Below are 19,252 nucleotides of genomic sequence, written 5' to 3' on the forward strand. Positions count from 1 at the left end.
CTGGATATTTTATTATAATTTCAATGAAAGTAATGGATCAACATCCTCTTAGTTCAAAATAAAACAAAGTCTACTTCCTTGTGAGGATATAGTTATCATTCCCATTCCAGAGGAGAAGAAACCGAGACTTAGATCGGAAAACCAATCTGACTGAAAAGTAGAAGAAATGCACTGGTCTGTTTCTGACCTATAGAAATATTACTGTGTGACAATTAAACATTTCTTTTTCTAAGAATCCTGAGTGCTTGTAGTTGGGTGTGTTACTAAAGTGTCTCACTTACACAGGTGGGGCTTATCTGCTATTCCTATCCTCTGGGCCTCATGGGAAGCCCGAAGTCTGAGCTTCCCATTACCTACACAAAGCCATCTTTCTTTTACAGGGGCTGAGGCCTGGGCACCAAAAGGAAACCCAACAAAAGACTAGTGGTCCAAGCAGTGCGGCCGCAGAAGCTTGGATGTAGGCCCGGACCAGGCTGGCAGGGGATATTCTGTCACCGCTGCGCACAGCAGACACCACCTGCTCGTGTGACCGATCTTGGAGGTTCCAGTTCTGGCGCGTTCCACTCAAGGGCAGGTGGCTGGGCCTCTCGGTCGTCTGCAGAAGGAAACAGCCAAGCCCCGAGGCCACGGAATCTGGCGGGGAGCTGGAGGCGCGGGCTAAGCCCCGCCTGCTGGGCCGCCTCTTCCGCTCGCGCCGGGGTGGGGCAGACGCGGCCGCCTGGATCCGTTCGGACGCGGCCACGTTGTCTTACGCGCCCAGCGCACCTGGCCCTGAGAACCTGGACACCGGCTCCCGCTTCCTGCCCCCCCCCCCCCGCGCCTCCCAGCTTATAAAGCTTTGTGGGACGGTAGTATTCCTACGCTCACTCTGCGGAGCACAACCGCTCAAGGGAAGGCCTGGCCATCCCGAGACTCCAGCGCGCGGGCACGTCTGGAATCTGGGCTCTAGAGGCGCCGCCCTCGGTCCGTTTAGCTAGCCTCTCCTCGCCGCCTAGGAGCAAAGAACCAGAGAGAGCACAGGAGAGTGGGGCTCCGCGCAGAGCTCGGCGCCCGGGCCCATGCCCGTGCGCCCCCGCGGGCCCCCGCTATGGCCTCCGGGAGCGTGGCCGAGTGCCTACAGCAAGAGACCACTTGCCCGGTGTGTCTGCAATACTTCGTCGAGCCCATGATGCTCGATTGTGGCCACAACATCTGTTGCGCGTGCCTAGCCCGCTGCTGGGGCGCAGCGGAGACTAACGTGTCTTGTCCGCAGTGCCGAGAGACCTTCCCGCAGCGGCACATGCGGCCCAACCGGCATCTAGCCAACGTGACCCAGTTGGTGAAGCAGCTGCGCACCGAGCGACCGTCAGGGCCCGGCGGCGAGATGGGCGTGTGTGAAAAGCATCGCGAGCCCCTGAAGCTGTACTGCGAGGAGGACCAGATGCCCATTTGCGTAGTGTGCGACCGCTCCCGGGAGCATCGCGGCCACAGCGTGCTACCGCTCGAGGAGGCGGTGGAGGGCTTCAAGGTGAGGGTCCGGCGCGAAGAGTGGGGAGGGGTAGGAGCGCGAATCGGACAAAGGGAGGGGAGAGTCAAAGGGGCTTCCCTTTTTTCCGCCCAGAAAATGGCTGAGCCGGACGTGTGGTTCACAGCCGTCATTTCCTCTCTGTCCGCTATAGAGCCTCTGCACTCAGATTTGGGAAGAAAACCTGTAGCTGGCGAGGAAAACATAAGTCTCCCCACCCCCACACTCCCTTCCTTGTAAGCTTGTCTCACCCACACATTGTGCATAAAGATGGCCTGTGAAGGCCTTCTCTTGACAGTATAAAAGATGTGCGTAAAAACACGTACACATCGACAAGCTTATGAGACACTCGTATTCCCACCGGCTCCACGATAATATCAGACAAAACACATTTGGACGTTGACTGTGTACATGAAGCAGTGCCCATTCCGTGGTGTACGCGTATTTCTCCAGCACTTCACTTTAACCCTTCTGTTCTAGAAGCTCATGGAAAAGAACAGAGTTTTTTACTGCTTGAGTAAATCATTTAGCCACTCGGACTCAGGAGATAACATTTATTGTGAAGATTAAGTGAAATGTGACTTAAACCCTTTGTGAACTGTTGAACACACATTGGACAGCTAAACTAACATGGAAATAAAGTATAACGTGAAATAGTTCTAGGTGACATTTAATGAATACATGATGTTTTGTGTTTTTTGTACTTTGAGGACTGCAGGGATATATACACAATTATGTCCCTGTTTAAATGTGAGTGCATCCATGTATAATCTTGTAACATTTGTGGAACTTCCAGTTATATCATTTCACTCACTCATGGTAATTCCTTGTATGTTGGGAAGGTGTTGTTTACCTATGTCACCCATTAAGAAAATAAGAGAAGTCATTTTCTCTGTGCCTGTGTGGAAAAGCTATAATTGAACTTTAAGCTCCTTCCCAGTCTAGTTACCTTTCCACAAAGCCATGCAGCATCCTTCCAGGGACTGGTGGGTAACTCAGTGTTTAAGAAACACAAATTGCCAAAAGATAGTTTTGGTGGCCACCTGAGCTTTAGGCTTTTCTCTGGTGCATGGCAGTATAGTCTGAGGACAGGCTTTAAGCAGGGACTTGGCATCAAGACTGTGGGTTCCATTTGTGATAAGAAAAGTAGCCAGGCTTATACTAAGGTCTGCCAACTCTTTTGCTTTCTTTAGGAACAAATCCAAAACCAACTGGACCATCTAAAAAGAGTAAAAGACTTAAAGAAGAGACGCCGGGCACAGGGGGAGCAGGCACGAGCTGAACTCTTGGTAAGGGTTGTTGGAATTCTTAGATATTACTTCTGCCAAGAGATGTTACTCTTTCTTGACAATGCCTAGTTCTGAATTTTTCACTCTGCTTTCTTGCTCCAGTCTCTGAAGGTCTTGAAAAGTGGCTAATGTGCTAATTCTGATAGAAGAATTTGGGAGTTTTGTTTTAAAAAATCAAAAAAATATAGAGACTTTTATAACATACACTTGTATATCCACTGTCCAACTGTTTAAATTTCTTTTTTTAAACATTTTTTTCGTTGTCTATAGATCTTTTTTTTTTTCTTCTTGTTTTGTATCTTGGGATTTTTTAAAAACCTTTATATTATTTATTTATATGTGGTGCTGAGACTCGAACCCAGTGCCTCACACGTTAGGCAAGTGCTCTACCACTGAGCTACAACCTCAGCCATTTAAATTTACTTTTGAACAATAAATGAAATAAGTCTGTACTCTTTGAAGGTATCTACATCTAAAAAACAAACTTCTAGACTAGTAGTGTCTAAGCTAATCTTATGTGAAATTTTTTTAGTCCTGATCTGGATATGGTAAAGAACTTCTGGCTAGGGAACTCATTCCTTTGGTGTCCTTAGATCCCACCACGTGCACTTCCCACAATCCACTGAGACTTCAGCTCCCCTTGGATGAAATATCTCAGTGAAACCGAGTAGACTGAAATGATTATAATGTCTTCTTTGGGAAGATTGTCAAAAGTGAGAGACAACCTTTCTCTGAGAATCAGGGTGCCTGAACATATTTAGTGTCTCTGACACTAGCCAATTTTTTTAGATGGATAGAGTGCAACCACCTCTTTTGGCCTTAGTTTCCTCATCAATGAAATGGGTCAGTTGTACTAGACTTGTGATTTTCCAGCAAAGCTAGTACTGCCCTTTCCCTACAATGGTGTGTGTGGGTATTTCTTTGTGACTGAGGATTAGAGTAATTGGAAAGGGTAAGGCAGGGATGGTAAATGTCTTAACAACGCAAGAAACAGTCCCATGCTAGGCAGAATTATTCCTTCTAATGACACCTCCTTTGAGAAATACTGAATTATATGATCTTTAAGGTTTCTTTCAGCTTTGATTTACTGTTTTTAAGATTTATTGTATGGTTTATGTCTTTGAAAGATTTATTCAGCTGAAAAGAGTTATAAGCTTATGAAAAGGATTTATAAACCCAGGTATGTACATATTACTAAGTTGCATAGTGAGTATATGCTTAAGAAGAGTGATTAGAGGAATGGTTATTGGAGGAATGTTCTTGGGGAACAGGTGAATTTAGAACAGGTATTTGTAGACTTTACATAAAGAACCAAATAGTAAATATTTTTAGTTACTTGGATTATGTCACAATTATCACCTCTGCCATTTTATCTCAAAAGCAGCCATATCAGATACATAAGTGATTGGCTGTGGCTGGATTCTAATAAAACATTACTTGATTCCTTTAAAGCCATTTGCTAACCCCTGACTTAGAACAAAATGATAATAGTGTCCTGACAGTGGGACATGGGAGTAGAGAAGGAAGGATAGATAAGCTGTGACAAACAAGTTAGCCATAGGAGGGAACCAGGGAAAACCTCAGTATACTTCCCCAAGCCCTGTGAGACAGGGCAGTTTGTGAACACCCCTGAAAACCAAATATAGAAGACATGGATTATGAAGGGTCCAAGGAAATTGTGTTTGTTTCAAACTGTACCACACAGGACACATGTCTGATTGTGTCATTTCTCTGTGTGACAATCTTTTATGGCTTTCAGTTGCAACAAATTCCTTACTCCTTAGCCTGGTATGTTCTCATCTCCTCTTAACTTTTCTGCTTTCATTCCTCAGAACTTATGTATTCCAGACAGACAGAACCATTGGCCTTGTCTCCCTACTTCTTTGCCTGTGCTACTTCTTCTGCCTAGAAAACTTTCCTCTTACTCATTTGGTGAATTCCTTTGTGAACACTGATTCTGTGAAGACTGTGTTACCTCCTTCCACGGCAGCCTGTTACTCTGTTTTTACCCATCTATGACTCTGTGTAGCACATGAGAGCAGGAACTGTGTTTTAATAATCACTAGGATAACTCAGTTCCTTGCCATTATGGTAAAGACCATAAATAACGAGTAAGTGAACACAGTGAAATAATGAATAAGTTTTAGTATCTTTGGATAAACTGACTTGGGGTGAGTCACCAGGGGAGAATTGTGAAAAGAGCTCTAGAAATGAGCCTTTTCTCTTCACTGCCCTTGTCTATCATCTGCACAGAGCCTAACCCAGATGGAAAGGGAAAAGATTGTTTGGGAGTTTGAGCAACTGTATCACTCCTTGAAGGAGCATGAGTATCGCCTTCTGGCCCGCCTTGAGGAACTAGACTTGGCCATCTATAACAGTATCAATGGTGCCATCACCCAGTTCTCTTGCAACATCTCCCACCTCAGCAGCCTGATTGCCCAGCTAGAAGAGAAGCAGCAGCAGCCCACCAGGGAGCTCCTGCAGGTAAGACATGAAGAATCCTGCTACGACACCTCCAATAAAAATAGCCTCTTTTTTCCTTTGCCAAGTAGTATCCAGGACCTCCTGTTTCCTGGTTAACTGTGCAGGAGTTGCACAGGTGCCAAACTCTGTACTGAGTATGTTGGAAAAGAAACATACACCAGAAGCTGTGGTTGACACAACTTGGATTATCAGTTACATTGTTTCAGAAAAGGCAAAGGGAAGACCTGGTGCCCTGGCCTGCCCTGATAAATGTTCTGATCATGGGCAAAGTTCTTCATATCTTTGGGTCTTAGTGACTTCAATAAGAGAGGCTTGGATCACATGCCATTTGGAGAGCGCCTCATTCCATTATCCTATAATTTTAACGTATACATGTATATTACCATAGCTACAAAATAGTAAGCACTTGAGCAGGAGTTGGGTAGTCCTGTGATTTTACTGTGTTAATGTAGTGAGAGAGCTGCAGTAGATCTAGCCAGGTGTAAGACTGCAGGCAATGAGCTATTGCCCATGTGTTCGCTCATTCAGTGCATACTAATTGTCTGCTGTGGATCAGGCACTGCTCTAAGCACCACTGGGATTAAGTGGTGAGTAAGCTTCCCTGAGTTATATTCCAGTGTGGAAGCTAGTTAAGTGAATAATTATTACAGTTGTTGACAAAGGCCATAAAAAGGGATGATGAGATAGACCAAGTATCAGCAAATACTTAAGATAATTGGAAAAAGAATATACTTTGCAATAGGTAAAATTATATGAAATCAAGATTCAGTGACCATACATTTTTAATTGGCACACAGCCATGATTATTCAGGTATGTATCCTCTATCATTGCTTTTTCATTATAACAGCAGTGTTGAGTAGTGGTGACAGACTGAATGGCTCACAGAGACTGAAAGACTTACAAAGCCTAAAATATTTACTATGGGCCTTTAAGAAAAAATTTATTGACTCTCACTTTAAAATAATAAGAAAAAAAGAAAAGCTTAATTCTTAACATACATTGCTATTTAATTGTCAGGCAGAGCTTGCAAAGAGGACAGTTGACCAGAGAGGCAGAATGTAATCAGGAAGAAAGACTGTTTTGGGAAGGAGGGAATGGACAACAGGGTCCGATGCATTTGATGTCCGATAATATCAGAGCTGATATCCATTTGGTTTAAAATATGACTGCCATTGATGACCTTATGTAGAAATGCCACAGTAGAACAATTTTGGGCCAGAGTTAAATGGTGAATGGAGACTATGAGAGAGTAGGTGACTATTTAAAAAATGACAATGAAAGAAAAACTTAGAGATGAAGTAGATTTGTGGGGCTTTATCTGGAGGAGATGCTTAAAGAAACCAGTTAAACTTATTTTCAAAGTCTGTGTGGGGAGGAAGTCTGTTATAAGGATCCAGATGTGAGGGAAGATACCGAAGCTATGATGGGTTTCAGGATAGCGTGCTGTCCCTGAGAAAGCAGGGGGAATGGGAATTAAAGCATATGTTCAGAAGTTAGTTTCAGAAGGTCCTCTCTTGCGTGGGAAGAAATTATTATTTCAAAATATGGGAAAGCCAGTTGGTCCATGAGACATAGGATAATTTATAATAGAATGATTTAAATGATATGATTTAAACCAGTCATTTATAGTAGAACCATTCTGCCCTGTTGTGATTTTCTTTTGTGCTTTTGTGTCAGATCTGGTGCAAACACTGAGAAAGAAGTTAGGCCTAAGATAATTGGAGTTTTTTGTTTGTTTTTTTCTTTTAAGAAATGTTTGTAAAATATACAGAATATAAATTTCACTCTTTGTGTAACTCTGTGGCACAAAATAGCATTCAGTAAATTTACAATGTTGTGCAATTGTCAATAACTATCTAGATCCAGAACATTTTCATCACTCCAAAAAGAAACCACATATAATTAAGCAGTCATTCCTTTTCCCTTCTGCCTCCTACCCCTTGCTCCATGCATTTATCTATTCTGGATATTTTATATAAGTAAAATCACATAATAGCCTTTAGCTTCTTTCACTTGGCATAATTTATTCAAGTTTATATCTATATTGTAGTACATATTCAATATTTTATTTCTTTCTATAGCTGAATGATATTCCATTGCATGGATATATACTATATTTTGTTTACTCATCATTTAATGAACATTTGGGATGTATCCACATTGTAGACTAGTGAATATTGTGAATAATGGTTCTGGGAACATTAAATGTTTATAAAGTAATTCATAAATTGTGTCATCCTTGTGCAGGGACCATGCTAATCTTTGCTATGTTATTTCAGTTTTTCTACATCTGCTGTTGAAGCAGACACCATACTCAAAATTTTAAAACTTTTTTTTTAAAGCAGAAGGTTTTTATGAGAATATTTTTGAATATACAGATAATGAAACCAAAGCTGGGTGATAAGGAAAGTGGAAAAAGAAAGAGGGATCATCATGGACCTAATGATTGATGATGACAATCAAGTGTGTTTATGATGGAATTCTGTGGAAAACAAGCTGAAGTTATAAGAATAGGAAAAGAAGTTAACATACAGAAATCAGCAGCCTCCATATGCGTATATAACAACCACTAGAAAATATATTATGTATTGGAAGAGGACACCATTTCCCATAGCAAGAAGAGAAAGAAAATAGATAAAGTACTTGGAAATACACTGAGAAAATCTATATAAAAACCTATGTGGAAGGGAACACCTCTCAAAAACACAAAATAGAAGTGAAGAAATAAAAAGATATTCTTCATAAGACATCTCAGCATCAAGTTGTCAGTTCTAAAGTTTTTTATGTTTAATGTAATTTCAATAAAAAGACCAAGAAGCTTTTTCTCTGAATTTAGAAAGATTCTGGGATACACTGAGCAGACCAGCGGGTACTAGCCCTATTAGATATTAAAGTATAATACAAAGGTCTGTAAAATTAAAGTAGTTGGTATTAGCATAAGAGAAAAAAAGTCACAGGCATTGTAACCAGTCAGAAGTCAGTGTCAGATTCAAAGAAAATGTCTGCAACGAATAGTACCAAAGCTCCAATATATAAAGAACTTACTAAAATTGAGGTGGGGGTGGGAATCAAAATTTTCTAGGAAAATGGACAGAAGTTGGCCCATGAACATATAGGAAAAAATACTCAACTGCATTTGTAATAAGAAAATGCACATTGGGGCTGGGGCTGTAGCTCAGTTGGTAGAGTACTTGTCTTGCAAGCACAAGGCCCTGGGTTCAATCCCCAGCACACACACACAAAAAAAAAAAAGAAAGAAAAGAAAATGCACATTAAAATGCTAAGATACCCCTTACCAGTTAGCATAGAGATATATATAGATTTTTTTTTGGAGACAGGGTCTTCCTAAATTGCTTAGAGCCTTGGTAAGTTGCTGAGACTGGCCTTGGCCTTGGCCTTGAACTTGCAGTCTTCCTACCTCAGCCTCCCAAGCTGCTGGAATTACAAGACGTGCGCCACCACACCTGGCAACAATATAGTTTTAGCATAATATGCCATTGGCAAATATGTGGGAGAGATATATTATTGGTGGAAATGCAAAATCATGAAACCATTTCAGAGGAAAATTTGGCAATATTTAACAACACACACACACACACACACACACACACACACACACACACACACAGGCAGTTAAACTCTATGTAAAAATCTGTGCTAGAAATTTACCTTGAAGATATACCTAAGTATGAAAATATATTTGAAAATACACAGCAAGAATACTTGCTGCAGCAATGTGTGTAAATGCAAAATATTGGATATAGTCTGTCTTCTAAATTTAGAGGATTTTTTAGTCAATTATGAATATATACACAGCAAAATGCTATGCAACTGTAAAAAAGCATAAGAATGATACTTATGAACTAAAAAGCCAGGACATGTTGGTAAGTGGAAAAAATAAAAATGTAAAACATAGATTATGTTGCTTTTTGTGTAAGAAAGGAAGAGGGATTGGAAAGTACATGTGAATGCTATTTTTGCAGAGGAATCTGAAAGGATAACTAGACACTAATAGAGATGGAGAGATGAGATGGGAGGGGACAGAGAAGGGAGTAAAAAGGACTTTCTTGCCAAGTCTCAGAGACTTTTTGAGCACCAAAATAAATAAGAACAGTAATATATTATAGCACATTGAATAAAATAATCTGTGAGTCCACACTAATAATAAATAGGAAGGGCAATTTTTTTTCTAATAGAATGTCAATTAAACATAGAAGGAATTTTGAAGTTAAAAAATGACCTTTTGGCAACCATCATAGTAAAAATTAATAAGACTTGTCAGTGAATGCTAACTCTAAGGGGAAAAGTTTGATGAGAATGAAAAGTATTTTATAGATACTTATTAATTGCAAGAGGAAAAAACAGTAACTGTACAATGATCAAAATCAGTTTTGCCACTGGGCATGCTGGTGCTTGCCTGTAGTCCCAGTGACTTAGGAGGCTGAAACAGGAGAATCACAATTTCAAGGCCAGCCTCAGCAACTTAGTGAGACACTGTCTCAAAATAAAAAGTGTCCCTGGGTTCAATTGCTAGTACTGGGAGAAAAAAAAAAAATCAGTATTGCCAGTGAGAGACAAGCAAATATCTACTCTCGAAGGATATAACATACCCTAGTTAAAGATGGTATAACTGGAATTAATCATGAGGGAAATGTCTTAAACTGAAATGGAGGGACATTCTATAAAATAACTAGTTTACATCAAATAATGGTAATGTGAAAGGTAAGTCAATTGTGAGAATCTTTTCCAGTTAAATACACATCAGTTGTAATTAAGTGCAATGAATGATCCTGGATTACGTGGAATGTGGGTAGGGGTGTTGGAGCTATAAAGAACATTATTGCAATAATTGATTAAATTAGCCTACGGCTGTGGATAGAATAAATGTATCAACGTTCAATTTCCTGAATTTTATAACAGTGCTATAGTTATTTTAAAAAGTAGTTGTTCTTAGGAACTACACATGAAAGAATAAAGGGATAGAATGTAAACAGTTACCTCAAGTGGTTCTGAAGATGTATATGTCATAAATATATGTGAGAAGAGAAAGGTTAAATAATTATGTGAATAGTTAAAGGTTGGCAAACCTGGTAAAAGACTGTAGAAGAGTACTTTGCACTGCCAACTATTCTGTGTATTTGAAACTAATTCACAATAAAAAGAAAGCAAGGCAGATGGGTGTAAGTTATTGACATCCAAGAGTAGAATGACAGAGTTAATAAATCTCAGTTTCTTCTGCCTGATTTTTAGATCCTTTAAACTGAGTTATGTTCCAATGATTCTTTTCTCTGGCTTTTCCCAGGAAGACTAGCCCATAGTTGGGTTTTTAATGAACATTCGTGAAAGAAAACTCAAATTATAAATAGCTTCTCATAGTATCCTTTTCCTTTCTCTTATAGGACATCGGGGATACATTAAGCAGGTATAGTTTTCTCTCCTCCTAGTGCTAAACCAAGCACAAGAAGACTGTCTCACTCACATTTGTAAATCCTGAAAGGAGCCCAGGGCCCCAGATGGACATCTTCCTGAATTGCTACCTATCTTTGAAGAGTCACCGGTGTGCTAAGAACTAGATTAACCACAACTGTTCTCTGTAAAACTTTGGAATTATTGGCAAATTGTGGAGGTGGGGTAAGATAGAGATTCACATTTGAGAGTGTTGGTGTTTGTGGGTGTGAGGACACTTCCATGGAGAGGTTGGGAACTTACAGGAGTTGGACATTACAAGGACACATTATGGCTGTTACTTAATATGAATTTTAGAATTTATTTATCATTCTCTTTCTCTCTTGCTATAATGGGGGAAATTGGGCCTAAAGAAAGTATAATGAGCCTAGAGGTATAAAATTACTGATGAACCACTTGAATTCTGACTTTTCTCATTATTTCTCTATAATACTACCAAATGGAAGATGAGGAGGCCTGGGGATGTAGCTCAGTGGTATAATACCTGGTTGGCATGCACAAATCCCCAGCACCAAGAGGAATATGAGGAAGAGCTTCCTGGGGACATGACCAAAAAGGAAGGGAGAACTTGAAGAGGGCAAGAAACCAGGGCAGAGTTTTATTTGTAGGATTGATGGTAGGAGCGAATCTAATAGGCCTCAGGAAGCTAACATTTACAAAACTTTGAAGTTGATTTAAAAATCCTAAATTTTTGGTGAAAAATCTTCCAGTGGAAATTATATGGAAAGCTACTATTGAGGAGATTGAGAAGGGTTCCATATAAGGGGTAGGTTGGCTAGGAGGACTATGGTTATAGAAACATGTTGATAGGAATAAGGTTGTTGAGGGCCCTCAGGATGGTGATAAGTTGGAACTTATACCAGACCCAGATAGATGTTCCAAGAAAATATTGCCTCTATCTGGTACTTTTTGATAATAACCAGTTCTGACCCATCATAAGGGCCTAGATCGCACAGACCTAATAGTATGTGATATTAAGGACTGGGATTAGCTGTATGAAATAGGATATCCAAAATTCCATTGGCTTAAGGTTCCAACATAATTTTAAAAATATGTTGCCGTATAAGAAATATGCAGGTAGGTAGCCTGAGGGCTGGTAGAGTGGCTCCAGTGATCCTCATAAATTCTGATTTCTTCCCATTTGCTGTTATATCATCTCTGAAGTATGGTCTTCATATTGACCAAGTAGCTGCTAGAATGCCAGCCAAGAGAAAGAAAATCACATTTTTTTTTAAGCAAATTTATTTTCAAAATATGAGATACTTATCTCTCATTGGCCACCTCAGTTATAAAGTCATATCCATCTATGAGGGAGACCCATGAGCCGTTAAATTTAGAAAAAAGGAGAAGAGGCACTGGGTGGGCAACTAACAGTCTTTGCCATAGACTTCCTTTTAGATGTGAGAAAATTGGGTGTTGTCCTCCATATAATGTCTGTCTGTCTAAAGATGTTATTCCTCCTGTATTTGGGAACCTGCAGATTATGGATAGTTGCCCACTGTAAATATCAAGGACTTCATCATGGAATCTACACCTTTGATAATCAGTTTTGTAATGCATTTAGTTCAGTAAACCTTTTTGAAGACTTGCTAATTGTGAGCTAGGTTCTTCTCAGAAAATGAAAATGGGTAAGATTATCTCCCTTGTTTTGGTTTAGAGGATTATAGTTGTAAGAGAAGACATAAAAAGCTACAGTAGCTGTTTCTAAAGACTGTCTGCCTATGTTGAAAAGTTTGATTCAGGATCTGTTCTGGCCCATGATAGGCTATATAATTGGGGAGGGATTCACTTGTGTTTTTTAAATTTAGGGCTGAAAGAATCAGGATCCCTGAACCTTGGATCACACCTCCAGATCTGCAAGAGAAAATCCACATTTTTGCCCAAAAATGTCTATTCTTAACGGAGAGTCTGAAGCAATTCACAGGTAATGTGAGGAGAAGGGTCATGAGAGGAATTAATTTATACTATTATAATCTATGTATTGCCTAAAAGGTTATATTTTTCTCAGAAAACCAAATAGTGGGGCCTGGGTATATAGCTCAGTTGGTAGAGAGCTTGCCTCACATGAACAAGACCCTGGGTTCATCCCTATCACCACACAAAAAAAAGAGAAAACCAAATAGTGGGATGCAAACTGAATATCTTCTCCTTTTCTCTCCTCAGAAAAAATGCAGTCAGATATGGAGAAAATCCAAGGTAAATTCACCTATTACATACTGGACAAGAGGAAGAGCATCTGAACTTATAATGTGGGAAAATAAGATGGTTGATCTCTAATATTTTACATCTTCCTTTTAGTCTTAAATTTTTCATTTAATAGCCTCTTGTTCTCATTTGAAGTCGGTTAACTATATCTAATCAGTTCTCAGTCTATATGGAAGAGAAAAATAGGCAACTTAAAATGTAATCCAGAATTAAATTGATTATTTTAAAAAAATTTTTAATTAGGAAAAAGAGTGAACATACACTATCCATTTCATATGAGCCAGTATTTATAATTGTAATTGACTGATTTCTTTTAGCTGTAGACACAGAGACCCACTAGGCCAGGAGGAATGAGCAGCACTGACTGAGATAACACCAAGGAAGTGATTTTTGAGCCAGCATTCAGGAATCAGACTGCTAAGGTTGTGGGCCCACCTATGTCACTTAATGTTTACAATGTTGCTGAGCATGGTAGTACTTGTCTATAATCTCAGGGACTTGGGAGACTAAAGCTAGAGGATCTCAAGTTCTAGGCTAGCCTCTATGTGAGACCCTGTCTTAAATAAAAAAGACTGGGGATGTACTTCAATAATAGAGCACCTGAGTTCAATCCCTAGTATTCTAAATCTAAAATTTTCTGCCCATGAACCATTTTCACTTAGGAGTTGGCCAAATGCTGAATATTAAAATTTTTAGGCAGTCTGGTAGAGTCGGAAATTCTTACAAGTAGGTAGATTCTTATTTATTAAAAAGTACTAACCCCCATAATCTTTGATAATCTCATATCATGTATGCTGAATCCTTATTGCATTTTAGCTATATATTTATTTGGGGCCTCTAGCAATATAGATTTAGGAATGTCTTTCACAAGCAAGACAGCTAGGGAGAAACTCCATAATACAGTGGATGGTTTAGACATAGCTTTTCTTGATGTGGTTCTTATTAATGTCTGGTTCTTTTTCTACTTAAAAGGCTCAATAAGAACATATGTGAAAATGACTTTAAAATGCCATATAAGGGAATGGTCTTGTTTGCCCCACAGTAGTAGTCACTTGAGCCACTCAGCCCCTAGAGCACAGACGGCTTATGAAAGTAAGGAGTTGTGTATGACTTGGGATTTGAACTGTGTTTTGCTCTACAGAGCTAGCCAGCTTACTTCAGGTTGGAATTCTTGCTTGGTTCAATTTGATTTCATATTCTACCAGTCTTAGGCATGTTGTTTTCCTTCTACCAAAGATTCTCAATCCCCCTTCTCTTAACGTCTTTAGCTAGATGATGAAGTCATACATTGTATGAGGAAATCTGCATGGCTGACAACAGGATTTCTGAGATTTTTAGTGGAGTGCACTAACCAAAGATCTTTTGAGTTAGGTATTCCTTGGAAATACTCAAATGGCTTTCATAACAACTTCTCTGTTTGTTTTTTCAGAATTGCGAGAGGCTCAGTTATATTCAGGTAGGTGATACATACAGGAGAAAGGAATAAAAATTCAGTGAACCTAACTACTATTGTGAATGATTTGTTGGAGAATTAACGTAATTTGGATTCTTTAGGTTACATATGTAAACATGGCATATAACAACAATCCACTATATTTCTGTGTGATTACAGTTATCTTTGCAACCTGAGGTGCTTCAGAGCTAAAACCATTGGTGGTGGTGGTGGGATGGGCTCAATTTCAGGTGATAAGAAGGATCATAGAGTGTCAACTGCAGTTCCCCAAACTAGAACACTTCTGTGCATCTACTATAATGCACTGCTCTGCCTCCCAGCCTCAGGGGCAACATGCTGTTTGCAATAAGCAGGAGTGATTGAGCTCAGCTGTTAACTCTAGTGCTAGAGACAGTCTAGGAATCTTGGTCATTCCATCACTACTTATTTTTTTTATTTTTTATTTTTTTAATATTTATTTTTTAGTTGGACACAGTATCTTTATTTATTTATTTATTTTTATGTGGTGCTAAGGATCGAACCTGGGGCCTCGCATGTGCTAGGTGAGCGCTCTACTGCTGAGCCACAACCCCAGCCCTCCATCACTACTTATGGGAAAAGATTGAAACTTCCCTTCCCCTTGACAATCACCTTTATCCTATAATTCAGAGAAGCTGAATGGAATCTTCTTCATGAAGAGAAGGGTTCTACATATAAAAAGATCTTTGGTGCTGCACTGATTGTGAGCCATATTTGGTTCTTTAAATAAGTATTAACTGAATCCTTTGCTTTTATACCATACAGTTTAACATTGTGTACTTTAAAGGAAACAAAAGAGTGTAAGACACTAACTGCCCTGTTCTTGTAGTTTACATTGTCTGGTTGAAGATATGAGGTATACTCATGACATAAGAAAGAGGTAGGCCCAAGACTGGGTATATAGCTCAGTGGTAGAGCAGGTAGCTGGGTGAGGCCTTGGGTTAAATACTTAGCACCAAAAAGGGAAGGACGGGTGGATATTGTATATTGTGAACAGATTGAAGAACCAAGGGTTCTGGTCACTCTACTGGTATCCTGTCATGAACCTTTGTTGGGAGTCACTTAGTCTGACTGTGTTTTGATTTCTGAGAGGTAATGTTTGGGAATCCTTCTCATAAACAAGATGTGAAGAGCAAATGAGAGACTACATCAGTGCTTTTGAAGCAAGAAGGTACCATATGGTGCAAGAGGCAGTAGTGCTAAATAACAGAAGAGATGACATGAATTATACAGTTTTAAATTTAAAAGCAAGAAGAGTACTGGTGTGGGCTGGTTAAGAAAAACTGGGGAGCTAGGAACAATAGCACATGCTTGTAATCCCAGCCTCTCAGATGAGGCTAAGGCAGGAGGATCAAAAATTCCAGGCCAGGCTGGGCAACTTAAGAACCTGTCTTAAAAAAATTAAAAATGCTGGGAATGTAGCTCAGTGATCGAGACCCTGGTTCAATTCCCAGTACCATAAATAAATAAGTAAATAAGAAAAACTGAGGAAGATAAGGGCCTTAGAAGAAAATAGAATGAATGATTCAGATGTACAGGGTTAAGCCCTAATGGAATGAATAAGAGTGAATGGGAAGGTAGGCAAATTGGTCCAGATTCCTCAGTTCCTTACCAACAGTTCCAAATTCTTTGAAAGCCAAAGTTTTGTTACCCCCCCCTATATTGTTTTGCAGCCAATTAATTAAGGTACCAAAACCTGAATTTATGTGAGACTCTTTAGAGCTTTTATCCTATATCATGTGAACATTTGATGTTTCACAGCAGATATGTTAATATTTGATTATAGGGTGCGTGCGAGACCTTAACTGTTGTAATCTCAATTCTTTGGAACTTTTGACCCCTATAGCTTTCAAATTAAGTGATTGTGAAAATATAAAAAAAAGTCAAATTTGGTAAATAATGGATGTTGTGGCTTAGGATGTAAAAGAAAGGGAAGGGGGCAGAGTGCAGTGGCACATGCCTGTAATCCCAGTGACTTAGGAGGCTGAGGCAGGAGGATTGCTAGTTCAAAGCCAACCTCAGTATAAAAGCAAGGTGCTAAGCAACTCAGTGAGACTCTGTCTCTAAATAAAATACAAAGTAGGCCTGGGAATGTGGCTCAGTAGTTGAGTACCCCTGAGTTCTTTTCCTAGTACCAAAAAAAAAAAAAAAAAAAAAAAAGTGGGAATGGAGGTAAAATTTTAGTATTTCACTATATCATCATTATAGAAGGCAACCACCTAATCCAACAGTAGTTTTTTGAAATGTGAATTTTAAGATGTATTTCATAAGATAAATGTATCCTCTTAGTACGGAGCTCTTATTCTATACCCAGGGAGATAGAAGAAAGGCTAGGGGTTCTTGAGTGGGCTCTCCTGGACTTCAGGCTGACTCTCCCCTTTGTGTTTCTGCAGTGGACGTGACTCTGGATCCAGATACAGCTTACCCCAGCCTGATCCTTTCTGATAATCTGCGGCAAGTGCGATATAGTTACCTCCAACAGGATTTGCCTGACAACCCTGAGCGGTTCAATCTTTTTCCCTGTGTCTTGGGCTCTCCATGTTTCATCGCTGGGAGACATTATTGGGAGGTAGAGGTGGGAGATAAAGCCAAGTGGACCATAGGTGTCTGTGAAGACTCTGTATGCAGAAAAGGTGGAGTAACCTCAGCCCCCCAGAATGGATTCTGGGCAGTGTCATTGTGGTATGGGAAAGAATACTGGGCACTTACGTCCCCAATGACTGCCCTTCCCCTGCGGACCCCTCTCCAGCGGGTAGGAATTTTCTTGGACTATGATGCTGGTGAGGTCTCCTTCTACAATGTGACAGAGAGGTGTCACACCTTTACTTTCTCTCATGCTACCTTCTGTGGGCCTGTCCGGCCCTACTTCAGTCTGAGTTACTCGGGAGGGAAGAGCGCAGCTCCTCTGATCATCTGCCCCATGAGTGGGATCGATGGGTTTTCTGGCCATGTTGGGAGTCATGGTCATTCCATGGAGACATCCCCTTGAAGTAGTGAACGCAGACTAAAAGGGCTGTTGGCTATAATTGTACCCCAGGCACAAGGCATCTTGTTGCCTTGCCGATTCCTGTCTGTCACAGCTGGGTACCATTTTCCATGCCCTTGCAGAGGCAGACAGGATGTCCATGTTCTCTACTATCCTTTTCCTTCCCCTGCAAATTGTGAGATGTAACAAGAAGTATCAATATTTCCCAAAAATAAAAACCAGGTGTCCTCCTTCAGTGTTTCACATTTTTTGGTTTTACATAGAAACCAGATAAACAGCAAATTAATCTTTGGATTTGGAGAGCCACTCAAGTTACTTAAACCATCTTGGCTTAGCCTGGCTTCCTCTGGCTCAGCCCACATAATAATCATGGGAATTTACTGCCATTTCTTGACTAGGGATCCTTTCTGAGAACCTAGAATGGAACTGCAAGGCCCTGTTAGCATGGCTTCCTTTACTCCAATTTTTTCTTGGAAAAGTACGTCTACCCTTGATTTTCAGTCTGCCAGTTTTTTACTAACAAGGGTCTGTATGTGTTCGGGTTAGTTACAGTATTTTACAATAATGGTGAAAAATGGTCCCACCTCTACCATGAGAGGATATTCTAATCAGTGTTTCTGCCTCTAAATCTTTTCTGGGGCTTTATTTGTTCCCTTCATACTAATGACAAGTGTCTCCTAGTGCTGGGTGCACATCATTTTAGGTCACCATCTACTATTTCTAGATCCTCTCCCAGGCACATCTATGGACTGGTGGTCAGTTAAACACTATCTCTGGAAGAATTCTAGTATTCCAGAAATTTGTTGCCTTTTTACCTCCTTCTTCTATCTCCTCTGGGGGATGGGGAAATTCACCTTCATAATGTGTGTATCATCAAGGGGCAACTCCATCCCAAATGGCCACTGGATCTTGAGACATTCTGGAATCAGAAGGCTAAAGCAGGTTACTTTGAGCAAGCCCCATGGTGGTTCTTGGTCTTACTTCTCTTTGGGAATATGCTCCTCTGTTTAAAAAATAAAGTAAATATGGATGTTGACATTGCTGTTGTGTTGTGGGTCTTGGTCAGATTGGGTTCACACATGGAGCAAGTAGGGTGTCAACTTCCACTATGGTTTCAGAATCCTGTTCTGGCCAATGTTTTTCTTACATCTGGGTGATAAAACTAGTTTCTTAGTGCCCTGACACTGACTCTAATGGTGCTGAGAAAGTAATGTTAGGGCCAGGCACTGTGGTGCATGGCCATAATCCCAGCAGCTTGGGAAGCTGAGAAGTTCAAAGCCAGCCTCAGCAATTTAGTAAAGCCCTGAACAACTCACTGAGACCCTGTCTCAAAATAAAATATAATGAAAGGGCTGGGGATGTGGTTTAGTGGTTGAGCCCCTCTATGTTCAATCCCCTGTACCAAAAAAGAAAAAAAAAAGTAATATTGGATATTACTGGCTTGGAATATGTCAGAAGGCCCAGATTTTGCTTCCTAACAGAACCACCATCCCAAACCCTTGGGGTACCTGGTCACCATGTACTGAGGAGGAAATATGAGGCAGCGAGGCTCTATTTCCAGGAATTTGATCTTTTCTACTTCTGAACATGGCTTCTGAAGACAAGATTCTGTTAGCTATATATCCTTTCATTGATGTTTGATTGCTATCATGAGTTGTTGATAATGTATCATTTATTTATTCATCAGGCTTTATGAGAAATAATTCAGAGATTACAGAAAAGGGATTCCATGAGGCTAGATCAGCTTTTACCATTTAATTCTGAGATATAAATGCATAGAATAACAGATACATGCATATAAATTATGACTCACAGAGCAATGCTTGGAACATAGTGTGAAGAGTAA

General features: G+C 40.1%; 1 protein-coding gene and 1 non-coding gene across 2 annotated transcripts; one reads left to right on the top strand and one right to left on the bottom strand.

Moving 5' to 3' along the window:
* Window positions 1-693: 693 nt before the first annotated feature.
* On the top strand, window positions 694-18,442 carry Trim27 (tripartite motif containing 27). Its single transcript, XM_005341919.4, has 8 exons — window positions 694-1,507; window positions 2,698-2,793; window positions 5,047-5,277; window positions 10,678-10,700; window positions 12,553-12,668; window positions 12,908-12,940; window positions 14,379-14,405; window positions 16,814-18,442. The coding sequence occupies exons 1-8, from the start codon at window positions 1,088-1,090 to the stop codon at window positions 17,407-17,409; spliced, it is 1,542 nt and encodes a 513-aa protein (XP_005341976.1). The 5' UTR covers window positions 694-1,087; the 3' UTR covers window positions 17,410-18,442.
* On the bottom strand, window positions 7,480-7,583 carry LOC120889435 (U6 spliceosomal RNA). Its single transcript, XR_005733324.2, has one exon. It is a non-coding gene; the product is annotated as a U6 spliceosomal RNA (small nuclear RNA).
* Window positions 18,443-19,252: the final 810 nt, after the last annotated feature.

This window comes from Ictidomys tridecemlineatus, chromosome 8 (genome assembly GCF_052094955.1).
Source record: "Ictidomys tridecemlineatus isolate mIctTri1 chromosome 8, mIctTri1.hap1, whole genome shotgun sequence".
Classification (NCBI taxonomy): domain Eukaryota; kingdom Metazoa; phylum Chordata; class Mammalia; order Rodentia; family Sciuridae; genus Ictidomys; species Ictidomys tridecemlineatus.

Excerpts from the sequence above, each read along its gene's own strand:
- Trim27 (XM_005341919.4), top strand. The coding sequence starts at position 1,088 with ATGGCCTCCGGGAGCGTGGCCGAGTGCCTACAGCAAGAGACCACTTGC. Across the intron at positions 2,794-5,046 it reads AGGCACGAGCTGAACTCTTG|AGCCTAACCCAGATGGAAAG; the intron begins GTAAGGGTTGTT and ends TCATCTGCACAG. Across the intron at positions 5,278-10,677 it reads CCACCAGGGAGCTCCTGCAG|GACATCGGGGATACATTAAG; the intron begins GTAAGACATGAA and ends TTTCTCTTATAG.